The following is a 23064-nucleotide window of genomic DNA, read 5'->3' on the forward strand; positions in this document are numbered from 1 at the left end:
TGAACAGTGACAGATGATGAGTTTAGTGCCCTGAGGATTGCGCACAAGACAGTCAGTGATCTGCTAACAGCCGTTAACACCGCAGAGTTCCGGCAGCCGCGGCGGCAGACTGGGAGAGCGACTCAATCTGGAGGACTAGTTGAGATATTTCGTTTAGAGGGGGTCATATCGATCGAAACGGAACATTCTCTATCACACAGTCTCAGCTCGAGACTCCTCTGACCGGGCACAAAGTCTTCAGGAGACACATCTCCAGGATCGTTGCGCACAACTTTTACGCACAACTCGGGGAACCTGCAGAGGATCAGATCTCGATGCGCTGTCACCTGCAGCACGGACTACACTACAATCTATACTCCCACAGGTGTGATAATGTTAATTGTGCGAACTGCAGGAATGGATGAAACAATCCGCTCCACGCTCTGCTGAAACAACACCAAACCACGGACACTGGGAACAGCCTGGAACAGCGAGCCGCGCCGGGTGCCAAAATGAGCGTTTACTACCAGAGCTGCTGGAGGATCTTACAGATATTCTTTGCAACAATCACAGCAGTTCTCACGCAAGGTAAGTGACCTGGAAGTAATTGGTTGCGTGTTGTGGTGTATTTCAAGCTAAACTGCCCATCAGTGACGAGTGTAAACCCAGCGTCTGCCATTGAATTAACCTGGAGTGTCAAGTTGGGACTGCCACTGTTTAAGCATTCAGACTCTGTCCACACTGTAGTTAATGATAACAGCTGAAAACCAATGAGCTATTGGAGGGAACTGTCTATCTTGTACACATGTTACTGATGGGGGTGGGCCTTCTCTCAGCAGTGCCATGCCAGCAGTGAAACAGCCTTCTCCAGAAGTCTAAATAATATATAAATGTCCCCATTTGGGCCACAAACTTACATCCACAGCGATACAGCGTTTCAGTGAGCCAAACATGAGCATTTATGTATTGTGGCAAAGGGGTGTGACGGCAGTGAGTGGGATATTAAACATTTAAGATGAAATCAGTGAGGGGTAAAATACTTGATGGGTTTATATTACAACTTGAGCTGTGCCTTAATGCTCAGTACTTTGCTTCTCTTTGGGAAGTATTGCTTTCCTTCATGGATGTCTGCTAGGGAAAAAAAGCCCATTTTCACACACAGCACGGCAAACAAGAAGCAGACAATCTAAATTCCTCAACTTTGATAATGAAAAGGAAGAGAGAGACAATAAAAGCACATCACAAAGGCATTTACTGTAAAGCCTATAACTACCTCATAGAAGGCTATTTCCAGGCAATGCAGGCTGTCTGATTTATGTGGATAAAAGGATGACAAAAATGGAGACATTGTGATAAAACAGATTTTTTTTTAAAGCAGCTTTAAGAGTCTCATTGGATGTAGCAATCCCCACCAATCACTGCAAAAGCTTAAGCCTCCCCAACCCCTCTGCCTATCTTCTCCACCCTCTCACTACCCAGGCCCTTAGGGCATTACATGCTATATGATCAGAGCATCGTCTTTGGATGTTCATATAAAGCACTCCATGTACAATGAGAATATCACTCTGTCAAGAGTACTTTGACTGGACAATGAGATTTGACTGAGGAAGTGTTGTCATCTAAGTCTTATCCTGGAAAGCACCAAAGACCAGGCCTGTTTCAGAGCTCCACTGTTGTCAGCACATAATTCATCATCAAGACATAAAGCAAATGGCACTACAGCAAATCGGCAAGAGAGTCTTGACTACAGCACATAAATAAGCTACCAATGAAAAGTTTTGAACACTATATTTAATCATTTAAGGTTAAAGGGGAACACCACCTAACTTTCAGAACTCCAATATGTTATCAGTAGTATCAAACTTGTGATGTCGCAGGGTTTAAAGTCTGGAGCTGCTCCTTTGACAGTGAATGGGAGCCTGATTTTGTGGACCCACAGAATCTTTTTCTTCATTTCTTTAATAGCCAAATTAGCTTTATTCCACTCTTGTGTTCTCAGGTCTGAAACAGAAAACTTACCCATATACTGAGATTATTCCTCTGGATGCTCTCAGTGTCATCTAGAACATGTTTCCTTATTCATTGTTCACAGAGCAGATTCAGACCTTACACCCCGTGACATCACAAATTTGAGTTTTTGCAACCCGGTCTCACTCCGAAGTTGTCGAAATCCGGCACTTGGTCAGTGACTTGCAAGCGTCACACAGTGATGGAAAAAAGCCATCTTTCAACGTTGGCATGATACACAGCCAGGTGCCGGAATAGTTTAACAGCGCTTGGCGGCGCCAGAGGGAAACATGGCGGGACAAGAATGAACGAGAGAGCGCTGAAAGTCTGAGTAGGGCAAGTGACAGGAGTGGTGGATGGACAAACACCGACCTCCACCCAGGGGAGCAGTGTTTGCATCCTGTAAGTGGTGTTTGCGTCCCATGAGATTCTAAAGCCAAAGCCATCCAATGCACCCAGGGTACCTTTCACAACGGACATGAAAGATCCATGACCAAACATTGAAATGTGACGAGGTCGGAATGAGAATGTGTTGGTTTTAGCACAACTCATTTGGGAGAGAGTTGATCATGTTCACTAATATTTTTGGACTGTCCGAGACTATGGGAATAACATGTATGAATTTTGAAAATGAGCACAGTTCCCCTTTAATGCATCATTGATAGCATCTACATGAACACTTAAATTCCACTATTATTCCAAATATGAAAATATTCTGATTTCAATATCGGTCACGTAAACAGCATATTCTGCTTGGATATTCTGAGTTATGGCTTCTGGCCTGTTTACGGTCAGGCAACAGTTTGCAAGGCTGGGGTAGAGATGCATGCCCAAGTGAAAAGCCCACATTTCTGGTTGGAAGAAAAAGCACACTTACTTGTAAACATCATGAAAAACTTGGATATCAACAGGTTTTTGGACGTGCGTAGATATCGCATCGCCAATCTTTTTAAGAGCGTGGCTGAAAGATTGAAAGAGGCAGGCTGTGTTTGCCAGGCCAAACAAGTCTGCCACCAAGAAGCAAAATGGCACAAGCGTCTCCACTTCTCCATATTTTAACGTGATGAATGACATATTAGGGCACATTAATCAGAGTAGCATGGCTGCATGTAAACAGGAGTATTAATGGCATATTCATTTTCATTAGCCATGTAAACACCTCAGCAGCAATATTGTCATTTTCAGAGTAAGAGAAAAATCCAGAGTATTTTGTGCATGCAAATATAGTCAGTGTAACAGCCCCAAAAGAGTTCAGAACAGGTAGTGAACTCAAAATCTTTGTGACTTTTTGTTTAATTGGGGCCACTATGCTCCAATTAGGTGCCTGTAGCAGACACCACCTTGTACTGCTTATGTTTCTAACACATGATATATCTTCCACACCTTTTTTGGATCACAGCTTTTCCCACTCTCTAGATGCCCTTTGATAATTAACCAAAATGTTGAGAGAAACCTTAACTTTTTGCAACTTTTTAAAACATCTCTGAGAGTACTAAAATCTTGTCTTTCCTCTGTTGTGAGCCCCTATTACCTCCCAAGGTGACTGCTAAGTGTCTACATGTCCTGCAAAAGACTCAAACCTTTGTATTTAAGGACCTATTGATTCACAAACTGTCAGATCCTAATGAGACTTTCTGGTGCTTAATTAAAGGCACTTGTATTAGAAAGGTCAGCCAGGCAAAAGATAAAAAACACATAGTGAAAACATCAGTTGTAAGACAGAGTGTCGTCTGCCACAGGTGCTTTAATTAGTGTCATTAGCATCTGGGCCATTGCCAATGCTTTCTTATTTTAACATCATCAGTGTAGTGCTAGATATGTGACCCATAGCGCTAACATGAAACAATGATCAAACACCATTAACAGACAGCTTGACAGAGAAACTTTGAGACACACAAAGCTCTTTAAATCTCTCAATTACTGACATCCATTGTTGTCCTCTGCGATGCCATTGGGAGTTGACTCACTTCTGCAAGCTGTTTTGCACATATGGTAAAAGTCATTACTGCACATTAGAATTCACAGTGGTTCCTCCGCATTTTAATAGAATAATACAAAGATTGATTACAATTGGAGAAATAATGCTAAAAGACAAGTGCACTGAAAAGAAGTTGGCTGACACGCCAGTGAAAATGTTTTAATACAGAGCCGTGAGACAAACTGCAGGGCAGAAATGTAGCTCATTAGATACAACAGTGTTTTTTTATTAATAAAACTGTTGATGGGGAACATTATTTTGAAATGGATCTGTAAGTCTTAATCCCTAAGTAAACTTACTTGGATACACCACAGGACAAATATCAGCTTCTGCACTTCAACTTTTCAACGTTAAGTACCATGTTTACTCCCTGTTTCCATTGTAATGCATGACAATAAAGCCCTTATCGGACCGTATTTGCGTCATACATGTGGCCAAGCTAAAAACACACAACAAATGGGGGATATTGTACACATGAAAAGACACATATCCATTTTGAAAGAAAATCTGTGCTTGAAGTTGATTTTCTGCTTTTGCCCGAAGGTAGTGCAGTGTTAGTTTCAAATGAACAACTCCAAAACCTAATTTCATACAGGGAGCATTTTCATTTGGACACAGAAAGGGATGAACAAAGATGTGATTCAAAACATGTGATTTGAACTCTGGTATAAATGGGATCCTCTGTTTCCGCCCCTCATATAAAGCACTTAGCCTACATACTGTTGAGAAAAAAAAAATAAAGCAACAACCGAGGCATCGTACATGTTAAGTTTGCAGGAGAGCAGTCTTGGAGAGGTGGCTTTTAGAGGCAGTTGTAGCATCTGCATGGCAACACTGATGCTTTCTGACTCAGCCAAGGAGGAAGAAGAGCTCAGGGTCCTCAAAATGAGTGATTTGAGAGGTTGGAACAGCTGGTGTGGCGGATTTGCTCTCATGTTTATCAGTTGAGGGCAGGACTCTCATCGTGATGAGAGGACCATAGAAGTACAGTTTTGCTTATATTGGCTACATCTTAAATATCCAAAATGTTGGCAAAGGGAAGGATGCATCTTTAGCCTGCCATGAATCATACACAAACAGTGCCCGCAAATAGATGTATGCAATGTATGCTTGATTTAAAGAGTCTCCTTTGAGATTTCTAAAATGAAAAGCATGTGAAAAAATAACAGGGAGAGCACAGATGACCCATCAAACCCAACTGTAAAGGGATGAGTATGCATGTGAAGTACTTTGTTGCTACATTGGCGGTGCATTCTCCCTCCAGGAGACAGTGAGCCAGTTTATATTCACTCCAGCCGGAGCTGCTGCCAGCTCTGGTATTAAACAGCACATCTGTCACTGTGGCCACTGGTAGGCTTAGCCAGGACAGCCACGTTCCCAGCTCCAGTCCCTCTGCCCCATGCAGTGTGTCACCCACTCAGCGAACATGACTGACACTGTTGCCTATGTGTGGAAGAGAGACGAAGATGAAAAAAAGATGCTGTTGTCTTCCTCTGAGGATTTTGACACATGCAGTGTAATCATTGCTGTGTGAACTGTCTGACCATCATGACAGGCTCTTTGCTGGGGTGGATGAGTGAGAATGAAAAGCAAAAGAGGCCGTGATAGACGGACCTGTCATGTGCCAGCAACCATGAGAGACGTGACGACTGATCTAGACATAGAAAAGCTTCAAGCTTTCCTCGTTAGACAAATAACAAGTAATAATTAAGTGACAGTCTCTATTTGGCATCTTTTGTCATAGTGTCACAGATGCGTCTAGTGCAAGTCCATAGATCTAAATATTATTTGTAAGACACTATTGGTGTACTGAATCACTGGAATCACTCTATTTAAACCGTTTGTCAGAAAGATTTTTCACTGAATTGTTCAGTTCTTGACCTGAGCTTCGACTGCATGTATTCTTAGTTGCTGAGCTAAAACACAGCTGAACCACATATTTGATAAAATAATGGATATAGCCTCTGTAACGTCACCCACTTGTTTGTAGACCCCTGTTTATAAGCCTCAAGTTTTGTATTTCTGTTGTCGCCAGAAGTAACAATGAGATAACCCTAACACGGGCTGCTATCTATTTCTATTTAAAGCTACGGTTAACTGCAGTGGTGGCCGCTGGTCTTTCAAACAGGAGAAGCTCACTTAAAGTTTACATCATAAAATTTGTAATATTGTAGCGAGGCAGTAACTTATAAAAGGAACATTTAATTGAAGCCATTTTTCAACCACACTCATGCCATAGAACCACAGCAAAACACACCTCAAAGATTCTCAGATGGGTTTAATGGTGAAAATATGGCTTATGGAAATAAGGAACTCTAGACAGCACTCTGTCAGATGACTCTACTTGCAAATATCCGCATAGGATTGAGCTTGAAATGTGATGATACCGGTGTGTATTTCCAAAGCGCTGTCAATCACAAAGGGGTTCAGCCTTTTAGACAGTTCCTCCAATCATCATGCATACACCGAGCCTCCTCTCCCGCCTCCCACTCCATTAGGGCCCAGGGAAGCTGAGCCTCACTGTAGTGATGATTTTGTCGCATTTATCCAATGATCGTCCCACTTTGCTGCATGAAATAAACCTGCTCAGTGCTGTCTCATAGGAATGCTTGGAGGCCGTGCTGACATGAGAATCTATGACTGGGAGGTTGCATTTGAAAACTGGTGATAAACAGCTGATGTTTCAAAATCATAGTCATGATGTTAAACGCGTCCTAGCGCACGTTTAATGCAAAGTAAATTCTTATTTTAATGTAAATTCAATAGTGCATATTTAACCATTTCTTTTATGAAATTTTAGGGGAAGTTCAGCCTCCCTTGTTGTCTCAGAACAATCACCCCTGGTTAACTGTGATAAAAATAATGCTAATGCTAATTTTTGCTAGCAAAAAAACAGGCTTAAAACCAGTGAAACAAAACGTAGCCTGTTTACTGGTAAAACTGAACATCTGACTCCTTAGATGGTCTTTTAGTACAACTAAACACTGAACAAGACCCTTTAAGGTGACCAAAACGGTAAAATTTCATAAAGTGAAAACATGCTGAAATTGTGACAGCTACACCTATAGCTACTCTGAATCTAGGGTTCTGCCATTTTTCCATTATCTAACCAATGTTGTCACCATGGTAGTGACTTGTAACAGATGGCACTCACCTGTCACCCAAAGCAACCTCACTCTTAATTATGCAAGACTTTAAGCCTTACTGAAAGTTAAATGAGTAAGTTATATAAAACTCACCCCTTTGTACAGTTGCACTTACTGTTGAAATTAGCTATGAAGATCAAAACTGTTTTTTGTACCAGGCTGTAAACATGTTTATTTCTGCTGCAGCCAGTCTTAAGTGGCCAATTGAGAAACTAAAGTTTTTGGCACTTCTGTGTTGGATTCATTTTTCAGCCCCAAAGGTTGCCACTTGGGCTGAATGTTCAGTTCAGATCTCTTATCAGTGAATTGCCAACAGAGAATCTGGTTGGATGAAGATTCTGTTTGCAAACTGAAAGCTGAAGTCCTACCCTATTATGCACAGCACATATATCTTCCTGACATCTAATAATTACATACATTTTTTGGTACTACTTTGTACATCAAAACTTGAAGACATGAGAGAGATGTAGAAAGGCAAGCTTGAGTGACTTAGTGACCGTTATCATTCAGGGCCGCAAAATGAATGACTTGAATCACTCACTCAACTGAAATGAGACATAAACAGATAGTTTCACTTCAGTTCGTTCACCCAAAAGATTTGTTCTTTTGAGCCAATCATGTGTGAGCGACACACCACTAATTGTTAGCTTTGGTGTACCAGTGGGATGATAATTTGTTTGGGTGTTAGATGCTGCTGAAGCTGTTTTTCACCATGCTAATGCAGCTTCATCCATTTTTGTTCTAATCTGCAAAGTAAACACCAGTGTTTTTGTCCTTAATTCACCAAGTAGGGCAATTAGCCACCAGATAAACAGTGCACACTCAGGTCAGCAGCAATAATCTTCATAATTCTATCAAAATGGACATTTAATGAGGACACACGATGGCCGGGTGACCTCTGCTCATGTCCACTGAGACAAACACTTACCATTAAGCTTTTAAACCAGATCAGAGAATATTTATGCCGTTGGTTTGTTTACACTCACTCATATCAAAGGTTATTTTATGCACTTGTGATCAGTGTTTAACAGTCAGATAGTAATTCTTGTGATCACTGTGTACAGCAGTGAATGCTCAACTTACTGAATAATACACAGATACAATTTCAGATGTATTTCTGTTTTAGTAAACTTCACATATTATTTTACCTCACATAGTGATACTCCACCATTCTTGTTTTTTTTTCATGGAGGATCTGCTGGGTATTCACAGCCTGCTGATGATCTGCAAAGCGATTTTAATCTCAGTTTTTGATGGCTGATTTTAATCTTGTGCCAGATGTATCAGACCCCACCTTTCCTCCCCATATAGAGGAAGCTGATCATCCATGAGAGAGGTGGAACTGGGGAGGCAGAAGGAAAATATGGAAATATAACAGTAAAATATGACAAGCAGTATTTTTAAAGTACATTTTACTTCTTTTAACACTTGACACGGTAGATTTGAGTAACAGTAAACAGGTTTCAATAAGTAAATTGTATAGGAATAATCTTTCTGTGACATAATCAGGTGCCTGGATATTATTTAGGGACTGAATGTAAATTATTGGTGGTGGCGTGAAGCAAAAAAGGGGTATCGCAATTTTTCTTTGGGCTGAAAGTAGGGCCTTTAACTTTTTTAAACGTATGTTATATTTCAGCCTTGCTTTGCTAATAATTCAGTAAAAGGTTACATCAAAAACACATCTTTACCTTGCACCTTGCACCGGGGTCGTGCAATGCTGCACCCAACCTGCCACCTGTACATATGATGAATTAGTTCTGCAACCCGTCCCAACTTAAGAACCGTGGACCAATCCGAAACCATGTTCACCATGTGCAGCCCAAATATTCTGGTCAGGCAGTACATGTGAAGTGAACATTTTCTGGTCATTTCATACCTGTGAAACTAAGATATTATATTTTTTTTTAAAAAAAGTTACCTCAGGAAATACAGTTTAAATTAATGTATTTTGCTTATCTCATAATACTGAGCAGCACATCTCCACAGTTATAACGCTTGTTAGTAACACACTTGATTAAAGCAGCTCTCAAATTCCAGCTGGCACAGAAGAGACAGCCAACACACAAAGTCAGCAGTCGGAGGATTAAAACATTAAATTCAATTATTATTATTTTTATTTGAATATACGTTTCATCCAACACCTGCGATCTGATCTGCATGTTCTTTTTCTTCACCCAGAACTAAACCCAGAAATAATACACCACCCTCAAATCACCTTTTGTTTTTTGGCAGTTCACCCACCAGGTACCTGTGGGTATCCAGCCCACTGAAGGACTCTGACTTGCATTATGTATATTAAAGTGCACTTTACCATATGCAGAGGGCAACAATTCCGTCTATGTCAGGACTTTATTAATGTGAAAATCATGGTGCACATTAAAAGTTCCATTAAGATATTAAGATTTAAATTGGAGTACTCTATACGTTTTACCAATTCAAAACTGTTATATTATTTTGATATGTTGTGGGGAGGGGGTTGCAGTATTTTATAAGTCAAGAGGAGGGTTCAAAAATATTATTATCCCTGTGGAGGGCTTAACTTTTTTACAAGGTGAAACATAAGGTTCAGTCCTCCTCACACACCATTCATGTTTGTACAGTGTCTTGGCAAAGCCATAGACTTCCACTCCTGCTCTGTCCTGACCTCGGAAACTAAAACATTCTTAAGCCTCCCTTGTTGTAATTTACATTATTTCACCTATGTGTTCTGTTGCAGGAATTTTAAGGTTAAGCTCAGAGGCCTTTTAGAGTAATACATTAATGCCCCACTCAGTTGATCACTTGGCCTTGGCTGACTTTTTGTGCTCAAGTGTTAGTTTCTGAAATGCTGCTGCTATTTTTCACAGTCTTTTATTCTCAAATGGAGAAAGCGCAATTCCTTGTGTCTGTTGCAAGTGGAATTCTTGTTGCTCAGAAATGTGATACTGTGACATATCCTTGTGGCTTTTAACACGCCTTATATAATATCCTATTTTTACTTTACAGATCTGAGCAGTAAAGAACTGACTGACAGTAGGAGCCCAGTGCCTTTACCTGTCTTCTTGCCGGTCAACTATGAGGTGCGCGATGCTGACTACTTTTTCCTAAAGGAGGCTGGGCAGGACTTCATGAGGAACTCCAGCATGCAGAGTCACACGCAGCCCTTTGTTATCTTAAGAGCCAGCCGGCAGCCAGCTGTCAACGCCAGCTACGGCACTATGTCCACAGAGCAGCTTGTGCCTCTAGATCTGGTCCAGTCTGTGCAGCTTTTCAACGCTCCAGAGGTCTTTACCTTTAACTGGAAAATCCAGGCCTTCGTGCTGACGCCTCGGGTTTTCTCCTCTAAACCCAGAGTGCGGGTGCTCTTCTATGTTGCGGGGAGGGACTGGGGCAGAGGAGAGGGAACTGTGGATGAGCTACCATGTGTGACAGTGTATGCATTCTGGCAGACCCAAGAGGTGAGGGGTTCCTGTGCTATGGGAGGCGAGAAGGGAACCTGCATGGCTGAGCTGGCTCCGGCACTTGGCTGGTTTGCTCCGGGGTTAGAGGGCACCAGCAGGGAGAGGCAGGACCCCTCCGCTGGGAACCCTGTGGAGCTGTACTACCAGGCAAAACCCAAAGTCAACGGGAAGTGTAATTCTGCGGATGGAAGTCGTTGGGGTGGCTCGCAGCAGCAGGCAGAGTATGTCCCTGTCACACCCATGCAGAGGATTGGCAGCGTGCGTCTTCTGCAGGTGCCTAAAGGAATGGCAACACTTTCTAGGCTCAAGCTTGGCAATGCCATTGTTATACGGACATCCTCCAAACCACTGAAAAAGACTGATATCGCCACCTTCTACATACTCATGGCCAGCTCTGCTCAGCTGACTAACTTCACTCTCAGGTAAGACTGTGTTTTCTGTTGTCTCACATCTTGATCAGATCGTAGAAATTCATCACAAGTGTGTAGGTTTTGTTTCAACATTTGGGACACACACATGAAGTAGAGGGCTGGGGGTCCTCAACCAAACACCTAAGGCCCTGTGTCCACCAAGGCATTTTTCCCAGTTGAAAACGCAAGACACTCCTTAGGTAAAGCCCAGGTGGAAGCTCTTGAGAGTGCTTTGGAGGCACAATATTTTTTCACTTGAGAGGCTTTGCTTGCTTCTGGTTGCTATGACTTGAAATTCTCATTGAAGCAAACATGTCAGCACAAGGTAGAGCACATACTCTGGCCCTTGCTCTTGATGAGGGGAAGGATAAAGCACGTAAGAAGTGAGGACAGACCTGCCGGTCTGTGTGGATTCATGACAGGAAAACTATAGTAATGCATTTACAGTATATTAACATATATCTCTTTGATTGTTGTTGTTGATGACCATGTGTACATGTAAGATGTGACAGCTTGTCTTCATGTTATTTGTCCCTCTTCTGCTTTGACTGAATGGCTGTCTTAAAAATGACAGTGAACTCCTGGTGCACAGAAAAAAAAGTGCAGTGCTCAGCACAGAATAGTCGCTCTCATCATGCTGCTGGCATTTGTAGTGTAGCATTAACATGTAGTTCTCCCATTGCAAAGGATTAAAACAATATACTGGCCCCAGGAAAAAACACTTTGGTGGACCCGACCCCTGATTTCCTGCAATCAGGTGATTTTTTTTTCTTTTTGCACCAATTTGCGCATTTATGATTGAAATGTGTTCAATTCTGTCAGAATAGAGGTCTCCTGCTACTTTCATGTGTCAAATGCACATACTGTAAACACTGAGGGGGGGACATGCTATCTGCGTTTCCCCCAAAATCTACTCTTCAGCATACAGTCTAGTCTAAATTAATTGGTCAATAAGAATTCAATACAGGGAATTGCTGAATAACATTATTAGTCCTCCTCTCTACTTCTTGCAGGAATTCAGCTCCATCAAAAATATGGAGGAAATGAGATTTTGCATGGATTATGGCATTATCTCTGAAAATATGATCCAGGTTAACTGTCTTTCCGAGAACTGTGGTAGATTATTCGAGTCAAATCAGAAAAATACATGTCTGAGTGAGCACAGCCTGATGACATTAAGGGCTGCTTCAAGAGCCGTAGTCATTAAGGTTGACATGGATCAAATAAGGTCACATGTAGCTTGTGACTCATTATTGCTCCGCTTTAAAGGGTATGCTTGGGATTGGTCCTGTATCAACACCGTGCTGTTGAATGTGTGAAGATCACAGGGATTACCAACATAGCTCAGTTTAATTTAAGGTTCTGTTCTCATTTTGTGATGCAAAATGTTCCTGTTTGACTGGAGATGAGAGCGTTTTTGTAGATCTATCTTGAAGCAGTAGTTATTCCTCTGGAGGTCTCTGTGACCTCCTTGGTAAAAGAGGCTAATTTTATACAGATTTTAAAGAATATATATTTCCCAAGAATGACTGCCTCAGCCGCCTGACTTACTATCCCCTGAAGGGGGAAAAATACAAACGAACAAAGGAAAAAGAAAAACAAGATTTAGTCTAATCTCGTGTCTTTCTTTCAAGATGTCAGTTTGTTACTCGCCTTTTCAAGGTGAAATGATGCAACATGGGAGATTGGCACCTCAAAACTGGATATGAATTAAATGCCTCCATCTCGCTCTCACCGTTTCATTGACGGTTTTCATGGTCATATGCAGCGTAATGCCTTTTATTATCATCATCCAGACGGAGATCAAAGAGAACCACATTGCAGCACAGCGAGATTTGTCGAGGTTAGCTGTCAGCGCAAGACAAGTAGAGATTTACACTAACTTGATTAGAGACTGATTTTTTTTGTTATTATTCTAGACACTATCTGCTTTACTCCGAGCCAGTGAATAATGGACTGTCAGGAGGTGTGAAATACGTTGTCCCAGTTATTCATTTGGTATGTGTGTAGATTTGGATCATGAGTAAAGTACATCATAAATCCTTCCTTCATATGTGGTTTCACATAATGTGATAAATAATAATAAATTATCTATGTTGCCGTTTGCAGCGTGGTTGGATGATGTCCAGTGAAATGTCCTGACTTAAGAACTGGCTCATGCAGGCCAAAAGTGTGGTAGTTCCTGGGCAACAGATACAGCCTTTCCTCTCAGATTGAAACACTTTGGTACACAATCAACACTTCCTGGAAAATAAATAATTTCTGAGTCACGTCCGACTTGACTTGCAAATACATGCTTGAGTGGAGGTGAGCAGGTGAGGAGGCAGTCATGGATTATTAATGCCCTTTTTCACCTGGTCCTGTGTTCATTCACTTAGACAGTCACTTTCTCAGATCAATTGTGAATGCTGGAATAGGTAAATATTGATCTGGCCGACAGCTGTGCATGGTTGCACTTCTCCTCGTTGGGTTTCAGAGTTGAGTCTGCAGTAGCTTCTCTATAATTTTTCCCCATTCAGGCTTTTTAAGGAAACAGAGAAACATGACACTTCAGGTGTTTCTTCCTACATTTCATGGGTTGTCTGTTTGCAGGAGAGAATCGGAGAATCGTTAAATTGCATTACAGACCTTAGTGTTAATGTATTTTAAAGGGTTTGACAATGTGTTTGAATTATTTAGCTGGCTTCCTTTTCTTTCTGTCTCTTGATTTTTGCTGAAGCAATGAAGCCAAAAAAGCAATCCTGATTTCCCCTCTTCATTCTGTCACTTTTAATCATTGCTGCTTTAATTCATTTACTCAGTCACACGTGTTTCTGAACAAAAAGCAGATAGCAGAAATGTCGCCTCTCATCTGCTCCCCTCACTTTTCCTTTTCCTTCCCTTCCTTTCCATTTCTTTCTTTCTTTCTTTCTTTCTTTCTTTCTTTCTTTCCCCTACCTCTCTTTTCCTCTCCCTTCCTGTCTTTTCCTTTCCTTTCCTTTCCTTTCATTTTCTTTCCTTTCCTTTCCTTTCCTTTCCTTTCCCTCTGTTTCTTTATTTCATTTTCCTGTCCTCTCCACTCTTTTCCTTTCATTTTCTTTTTCTATTCTCATCTCTCTGTTCCTTTCCTCCCCTGTTCTTTCCTGTCCTCTCATCTCCTCCCCTGCCCTCTCCTTCCATCCCCTCCCTTCTCTTCTCATCCCCTCTCATCCCCTCCCCTTCCCTCTCCTCTCCTCTCCTCTCCTCTCCTCTCCTCTCCTCACAGCTATCACTTGGTTAGGAAGCTTTGTAGTAATTAAACATGTGCCATGGGCAGTTGTGTCTATACAGTATGAATTGGTAACTAGACTCTGAAATTATATTTTTTGCATCCAATAAATGTGACATGATACACTCGCTTCTCTTCTAACTCACACATTCAGTAACACAGTGCTTCGCTCCCCAAGCTTATCAGCACATTAACAAGCCCTGTGCATCCGGTCCTCAACAGCTGTCTGTGTGCTTTATCACTGTCTGAATGTCCCATTAAGCTTTGCTTAATACTCTCTCATCAGCATGATAAACCTGTTATTGATGTCTATAGCTGGAGTCAAGGGACATACAAATTTGAGGTCGATTGAGAAAAAGACAAGCCACACCTGTCCGTTCCTGCAAATTGAACCTGTCATTCTCAGTGAGAGTTTGATAAAGGTCAAAGATAAAGTGCTGTAATGCCATCATCACACACCCATGTGAAGGGTAATTAGATGATCCCTTCAGTGTATGCGCAGGAAGTTGAGTGACAAGACATATGAGCTCACAATTTTTCTTTTTGTTTTCTTCTTAACGGCCATTTAAAGTCAGCAATGAAGCACAATAGTTTGTCTTGTTCTGTGAATTTTATTTAAAGGCAGCAGTGTGGCAATAAATAAACTTGAACGTCTGTATCAACAGGACACTGTGTCAGCGAGCTCTTCAACCAGGGAGCCTAATCATTCATCTGTGTGACAAATAGGACTTTCACATCCATTTTTAGTGCTGTGGTGCCTGCCATCTGGCAGGAGTATTGGCATGAACGTCTCCCCAACTCCCTAAACTGCTCCATAAGTACGATAAGCACGTTGCCGATGGCTGGCCATCAGACTGGCTAAACGGTGGACATTTGCCTGCATAATTAACGATTGCATCTGTTTCCGATTGCACTGGGGTTCACCGGTGGTACAGTGGCCCTGCAGTGATGCATTCACAAAGCCAAAGATGGTAACACAAATTATATCAGGGAAGCAATTACAAACCCCATGTACTGTAGCATCTCGATAGCAGCGTCGGTGATGAAATGCATCTGGGCCAGGCTGTGTAGCTCACACAGAGAATGCAATCTATCTTGTAGGTCTTTGATCAGCCACAGTCTCTGTGTTATTGCATTAGGTATTTGCTTTTTTGAATTGTCTCATTGTTTTACTTTCCTTTGTTGACCATGGCTCTGTGATCTTTCAGATACGTTTTAAGACAACAGCAGTCCACAAATACATCAGGGAAGGGAACTGACTGATGAAGGCCAAGAGCCAACAACTTATTTGTGTACCATTTTGCCTGTGTGTGGTAGCATTTTCATGTGCATGCTTGTGTGTGTGAGTGAATCAAGAGTATGTATAAGGTGCAAGAACAGTGCCACTCATGCCTTGCCTGGTCAGAAGTGAGATGGATGGCAGGTGCAGCACCTGAGAGCTGCTTTTCTCACACACTGTCAGCTTCAGTCTCCACAGCCATCCATCTTCTCTGCCCTGGTGCCTCCCCCTGCCCACTGCCTTCTCAAGGCCTGCTAACCAAATCCATGGACAATGGTCCCAGCTCCCCACCACACAGAAGAAAAACGCCTCTTCCAGTCACAAGGGTTTTTTTCAATTTTTTTTTGTAAGACAAGGGGGGCTGAGCGAGAAAAAGCGTTTGAGATAAGTCTTCTTGTTACTGTCACTTTTTATTAGTTAAACTCTGCTCCATGCAGCTCAATACACAGAGGTGTTTCATCACAGCAGGGCATGTTATACACAAGTCATTACTAGATTAACAGTCCTCCTAGGTTTTCTCATTAATACACTGTGGATGCCATCCTGCTTACATCATTAATTATGCCGGATTACATTGCACTTACAATTCTCTGCAGTCGGCGTCAGTGGTGCAATTATATACAGAAGAAGGAAATGCCTGTTGGGAAAAGCAACACTACGTATATTGATTTTTTAAATTTCAATTCTGTGATAAGTTTTGCATGTGCAATGTGCAATGCATTATATGTAAATACAATTTTATACCTCTTTTATCCATGCCAGGGCTTTGGCTCCAGAGTTGGCAATGTCAGCCTCTCCACCACCTTGATCCAGAATAAAATACCTCAACAACTGCTGGAAGGATTGCAATGAAATTTTGGTACAGACATTCATGTTTCCAGAGGATACTTCATAATTACTTAAGTCATCCTTGGACTTTTCCCCCAGTGCTGCCATGGTGTTTCCATTTGAGTGAAATATCACAACAACTGACTGGATGGGATGCCATAAAATTTGGTTGAGAATGAATTCCAGAAACTAAATACTAATAATCCAATACAAATCCCAATAATAATGCAATAGCCTACTTTTTATTATGCAAAACACATGGCATTCCCAGCAGCCTTGTGTTTAGTGCTAATTAGCATTTGTTAGCATGTTATCACACTGAGCTAGGATGGTAGGATGGTAAAGATCATACTTGCCAAAGTCAGCATGTTAGCACTGTCATAGCATGCTGATGCTAGCATTTAGCTCAAAGCACTGCTGTGCCTCATGCTAGCGTGGTTGTAGACCAGTGGTTAACCACATTTTTGAAACGTTGAGACGTTGAAAACATTTGGGGCTCAGCCCAAACCTACCAAACCCAAAAGATTTTTTTTTTCCTCATTTGCATCAGCTATGTGCACAATTTTTTGAGCCACTGAAGACAACAGAATGCCTAAAAAATCTGTATGTTATTTGGGAACAACATGATAGATGCCAAGGAAAAAAGCTAATCATGTAGAGCCTACATCCTAATTTGTATCTAGTTGTTCTCCCACTCAAAAGAGACAACTTTTTCTGATGTTACTATAAGGTACACAACATAGGGTAGGGTGGGAAATTGGGCGTAAACAGAAACCTATGCTTGTTACACAACGCTGGAGTAGAGTTTACAGAATAAATGTTTGGCTGGCAAATCTGCTACATTTAAATCAATGTCATAGTAATCTAGGCTTCTCTTATTGCAAATCAAAGAACCCCCTCAACACCATCAAGTAAATGTGGTCTTCAATACTTATATGAATATTAGGCCAAAAGAAGAACATTTTCTTAATGATATTAGATTTCTCTTGGGAACAGCATAGATTCAGGTCTTTTGAGTAAACATTTGGGGCTGGAGCCCCAGAAGCCACCTCCTGCTCCATCCCTGCTAAGGCAAAGGTTATAGCTGCTTGCGGAAGATGAGCATTCATCATTGTCTGACAGCACACTGTGGTGTTGTGCATTCCCAACACTATATATGTGTAATATGGCTCTTGTTTTTTTCTGTACAAGGTCTAAACAAAAATTGGGATGGTGCAGAAAGGGAGACGCTATGCATTTGGAAAAATGGGGTAAAATAAAGCATGTTCTGTTACAGTACATGCAGACTGTGGATAGTGAGCAGCACAAAAAAGACAGATGTAAATTCCTTCCCCTTCCATCAATAATAAGTGCAGCAGATTACATTTTAGAAGTAGTCACAATCATAAGCTGAAAGTTCTTTTTCTGAGACTGCATATTGTGTGCTGTGTGACTTAAATTAAAAACAGAAATAATGACATGCACTTCTTTCATGTTGCAATTAACAGGGGTAACAGGGAGCAGCCACCTTCCTTCTTATTATCACTTCATCTTTCATTGTTCTTCACCAGAAGGTCATAGCCTCTTTACATCAAAACTTCCTGTTCTCTCCTTGCTCATTTACCCTGTGTTGTTGGCTCTGCTGCCTCCTGGGAAACCCTCAGACTCATAACAACGGACTGGCTTCCCCCTTCGGTTTGCTACTGTCATTCATTCTAATGTACAGTACACAGAGAAGCTGGTTTCATTTCCTATACTAATATAGAGACCATGCAACACCTGCTGTATTTGGCTCCATTTTGTACTTTATTTGATTAGAACCGCTCAGAGCCAGAAGTGCTTTAATAAATTGGAATTCTCAATTTGTAAGTTTAGTTTGTCTCCTGAGACATGTCTGCTGCAGAAACCTCTGTGGTAAAATTGTCAAAGTGAGAGGCTGGAGGCTTCTACACACATTCTTTATTGTAAATAATACGGCCATTAAGTGTCCACTGACTCTAAAACTGTGACATCCAGCAATGTGCAATCATGACCAGAAAACTTACAGGTTTTTTATTTTCTATCACCAGATGATTTCACCTTTTAGCCCCTGGTTCAACCTGTGTTAATCAGATAAATCAGCGTTGTTGTGTGCAGCTGGAATGGAAACCAGCAGCCTCCGGGGTCACAATGGCACAAGATTAAAACCACCATTGAAGAAGATACTGCTCAGTCATCCCTTTTTAATCGTGGCCTTTAACCTGTGAGCTCTTTGTCTGTTTGAACCTGTAACGGCGTCACAAATGCCATAAGATGAGCCAAATCCATTCTTTCTGACAAAGAGACAGAAGAAAAAAAGGCACGCTTTCTATCTTGTGCTCCTGTAATAAAGGCAATGTCGTGTCAGATGTTGTGACCCCACAGTAGAGATGCTAAAGATCAGTGGCCACTTGAGACCTTCCTTCCAGATTACATGCTAGATGCGCACATGCTGGCACGAAGAAGGGTTCATACATATAAGCACACACAAATGAGCACACTAAGCTCACCACAAATCCATTAAGAGGCTATCTTAAAGGGACAGTTCACCCAAAATCAAATATACATATTTTTCCTCTTACCTGTAGTGCCACTTATCAGCTAGATTGTTTTTGTGTGAGTTGCTGAGTGTTGGAGATATCGGCTGTAGAGATGTCTGCCTTCTCTCAAATATAATGGAACTAGATGGCACTCGGCTTGTGGTCCTAATAGTGCAGAAAAAAATCCATCTGAAAAACTCAACAGCAATCTCTCTTTCCAGAAATCATGACCTTGTTACTCAAGATAATCCACAGACCTTGCTCTGAGCAGTTTCATGTAAGGACTATTTTCTGTGATGCGTTTGGCAGGTGGAGTTCAGTAACAACAAAATAGTTCCTACATGAAAGTGGGGAGAGAAATATGTATTTTGGATTTTGAGGGGAACTGTCCCTTTACATTTTTCAATTAGGACTTAGTGCCTGTTGGCAGACTGATTTGTTTCATTGTGCTGAGCAGGGAGCAATGTTGCCTGTTCTTATGCCTGGTGTTCAAAGTCAGACCCTGAGCTCAGATTGCTGTTGCTCGTATCATAGATTACACCTCCTCAGAGACACATAATGCGCTCATCACTTTGTGTTTATCTCAAAGATTCAGAGATAAACCGCACGGCTTTGCATGCAGATGAAAACCAAAGAATTACACGAGGATGTTGTTGTGAGCTATTTGAGACAACTTGTTTGAGCTGTCCCTGAGTGTTCAGGCGGTCTCATCGGAGCTTTGAGTGTAATAAAGGAGCATTACTTTGTGAGAATAGTTGACCATATGGATTATTAGTATTGTTGCAGCAGAGAGGACTGGATTTTTGCATGCGTGCGTCCCCTGGCTTTACTTGATCACAGTTCTTGTGGGAGAATATCTCATTAACATTTGACCTACTGCAAGCTGCTCATGCTGGGGAAGCCCGCTGGGAAGGTGTACATGTTCAGCTGCATAATGCTTATCATTTACAAATTAGAGGCCAAGTAAACTAATGATCCATTAGTACAGTTATAAATTAAGAATGAGTGCATGTGAGGATGAACAGAAAGAACAATGTTTTCTTTGCTGTCTCAAATGCAAATGTTGATGAGGGTGGTGTGGAGGGTACAGGTGGAAGTAAGTCACAGATTTGCCCCTTTAAATCTAAAAAATATTAAGTCTGATCACTGTTCTCTGAGAAAAAATAAATATATATATAAGGTGGCCATCTTGTTACAGAAATTCTGGGTTTATTGTGATAGCCTGGACAGGTAGTTTGAATGAATAAATCAAGTATATTCAAAATGAGGAAACTGATTTTTTTAAGTCGAAGTTAAAATGTATTGCACACTGGGAAATTTGCAATCTATAATTATAATAATGAATTGTCAAAAGCAAATTCCACATCAGATAAATGTTTTAACTATGTTTGGCTAATTGTTCATATTATATACTACTTAAACTTTTGAAAAATAAACATTCATTGCTCCAGATTCCATTGGTTTTTAATATGGGACATGTCACATTTACCACATTCTTGACCTTTTCATTTCTGACTTTCCACAGAGCGACAGTAAAGAAAGGTGTGACCTTTCGTACAGCGACACCAAGTAACTCTTTACTGTGGGACATCACTCTGGATATGGGTGCAGATGGAGCCATTGCTGTAATTTGTCAGAGGAAGGCTCCCATACCTGGGAAAAGGCAAGTCTGTTCTCTTCACATTACTCTGTATGACAGTGTGTGCTACCTAAGTGTGTCTGTTTTGCTGTGGCTGGGAGTTTATACATATTTATAGCCTTAAATTGCTGTTGTCTGAATGGACAAAAAACACTCCAAAGGTCCAAAGGGAATTTTTCATGTTCTGTTGGTTGCCAGTATCTCTAGCTGATAAAAGTGGCACTATTGTAATGTATGTCCTGCACAGAGTATCAGTATTTGTCTCTGCACCTGTGGGGTAAAAGACAAACCATCTGCACTGTACAAGCCTGACAGCAGCTTACTGCAGAAGCATACTGTGTCCTAAGAGGACATCTCTAATACTCTCTAAACACAGTTTGCTGCAGGTGCTCCTGTAAAGCTGCCCCTTGTAAACAGCTAGTGCTTTTCTCCCTTTATTGTCTACTTCTCATCTGTGCTTTAATCATTTCTAAACATTTTGCACATCCGTACATTCCTACTATGCAGTAAAACCTATTTTAAGCTATGAATTAAAAGCTGCAGGCAGGAAACATAGTTTTAGCTAAACTGTAGTGAGCCATTTTCAAATGTAGCACTAAAACTATTTACAAGACATCTGCAGGTGGGTCCGATCCAACTCACTGGGCTCCTAAGAAGTACTTAACTTGCCCCATAACCTCATTAAACAGGGCTACATCCCTAACCCAACAAGCAGCTTATCTCAGATGTCCTTTCATTTTCAGCTGAGTGCATTTCATTGAACCAAGGTGTGCTGCGTTAATTTAAGAGTCAAGTCATGTAAGTGTGGCCCGTGCCTTCTGGGATTACAGGATACTTTTTAAAGCAAGATGGCACAGAAAAGACAAGCTTAAAAGTTTATTCTCCTCAAGCTTTCTCTGTCTTGCTCTGCTACCACAACAGGAGCCTTACATTAAACTTCTATTTCAGTTATTTTTATGTTACTAGGCTCTTACCCTATATAAAAATAAGACTAAGAGTCAAATTTGCAGTCAAGCTAGTGATCCTGTGGGGCAGTCCTTGGGCACAGTGGTACTTTGAGCTAAATGCTTACATCAGCATGCTCACAATGACAATGCTAACATGCTGATGAGTAGCAATTATATGTTTACCATGCTGATCATTTAGTTTTGCATATTAGCATACTAATAATGACAGTGAGGGGTCAAACTTAAAGGTCTAGTGTGTAGGATTTAGTGGCATTTAGCTGTGACGTTGCAGAACTGGAACTTCTCCTGTGTGCCAAGTGTGCAGAAGAAGTACAGTGGTCAAAGCGCAAACCTGAAAACACGTACAGCCCTATCTAGAGCAAGTGTTTGGTTTGTCCATTCTGGGCTACTGTAGAAACAAAATGTCGGACTTTGTGGAAGAGGACATGCTCCATATGTATAGATGGCTCATTCTAAGGTAACAAAAACACAACAATTAGATGCCACTAAATCCTACACACGACCTTTAATGACAAGAAGTTTCTTTATTTAGACGAGACTGTCATCTGTAAATAAACTGACTTTTAGTCATGAAGTTTTAGCCTCCTCTGTCATAATTGGTCAACACAGTAAGGATGATGCACCAATTGTTCCGAGCACAGTGGAAACTAGCATGCTAACACTAAACACAAAGGAGGTCTACAGCTGGGGCTGTGAATGCCATTAGTTTTGCAATTATTTGATTACAAACTAAAATACTGGGCAAATTTAAAATTCTGACCTGATGATGGTGCTAAGTGAAAATTAAAGGAAACAACAATGTGGCTATAATTCATCCAAAAAGGAGGTACAAATGTACCAAATTTCAATCCAATAGTTGTGGAGACACTTTACTCAAAACCACAAAATGTCAACCTCATGGTGGCACTAACAAAAAAGTCAGGAGATCACCAAAGTCATTAGGAAATATATATCTATTTATGTCCATATCTGTTGATGGTCCCTAGGATTTGGCTGGGAGGCTGACACTGCCATGGTGCTAGTGTGGCCAATAAGTTATCTAGGTGAGCCAACTGTTAGCCAACCATCCAGCCGCCTTGAAGGCAACATACGTCCAGGATAATACTATTTGAGTAGTTTTTATGCTCTTGCTTTTAATTCCTTTTTTTTGCCATTCAAGCTTGCCAATGCTCCAATAAACGGATCCATTGAGATTTAATTCAAACAGTGAGATTATTTTTGCCTCTAGAGCAGCTCCAAGAAATGCTTGTAAAACTGAGGCTCTAATCTGTGTGTGAATGCTTGGCATAGCTGGAAAAGAGCAAGTGTATGCAGCCAACTTTCCCAGGATAAAAAAAAAAAAACTATACTGATAAAAGTAGACAAAGAATAACATTTCTCAGTCAACTTTGCTTCAGTATAATCTAAAAAGAGATTCCTTCACCCAAGTACAGGGATAAGTTTAAACTTCCTGGAGCTAAACTTGTGGCTTTGTCTGACACTGACCCGTTAGAGGTTGCAACAACAGACACAGTTTGCTTTAAACATAGACAGAACTCTGACCTTATGTGTGCTTGTTATTATTGGTTTGACCTCATTAAGTTGTTTTCCCCATTTGGCGTGG

At 41.1% G+C, this 23064-nt stretch overlaps 1 protein-coding gene across 1 annotated transcript in view; it reads left to right on the forward strand.

Moving 5' to 3' along the window:
- Window positions 1-201: 201 nt before the first annotated feature.
- The window catches only part of LOC125890307 (transmembrane protein 132D), a 35302-nt gene continuing 12439 nt past the window's right edge, over window positions 202-23064 (forward strand). Inside the window, 4 exon segments of the mRNA XM_049578876.1 lie at window positions 202-445; window positions 447-567; window positions 10099-10975; window positions 20380-20517. Of these exon segments, the coding sequence (XP_049434833.1) occupies window positions 401-445; window positions 447-567; window positions 10099-10975; window positions 20380-20517 (1181 nt within the window). The 5' untranslated portion in view covers window positions 202-400.

Source organism: Epinephelus fuscoguttatus, linkage group LG6, assembly GCF_011397635.1.
Source record: "Epinephelus fuscoguttatus linkage group LG6, E.fuscoguttatus.final_Chr_v1".
Classification (NCBI taxonomy): domain Eukaryota; kingdom Metazoa; phylum Chordata; class Actinopteri; order Perciformes; family Serranidae; genus Epinephelus; species Epinephelus fuscoguttatus.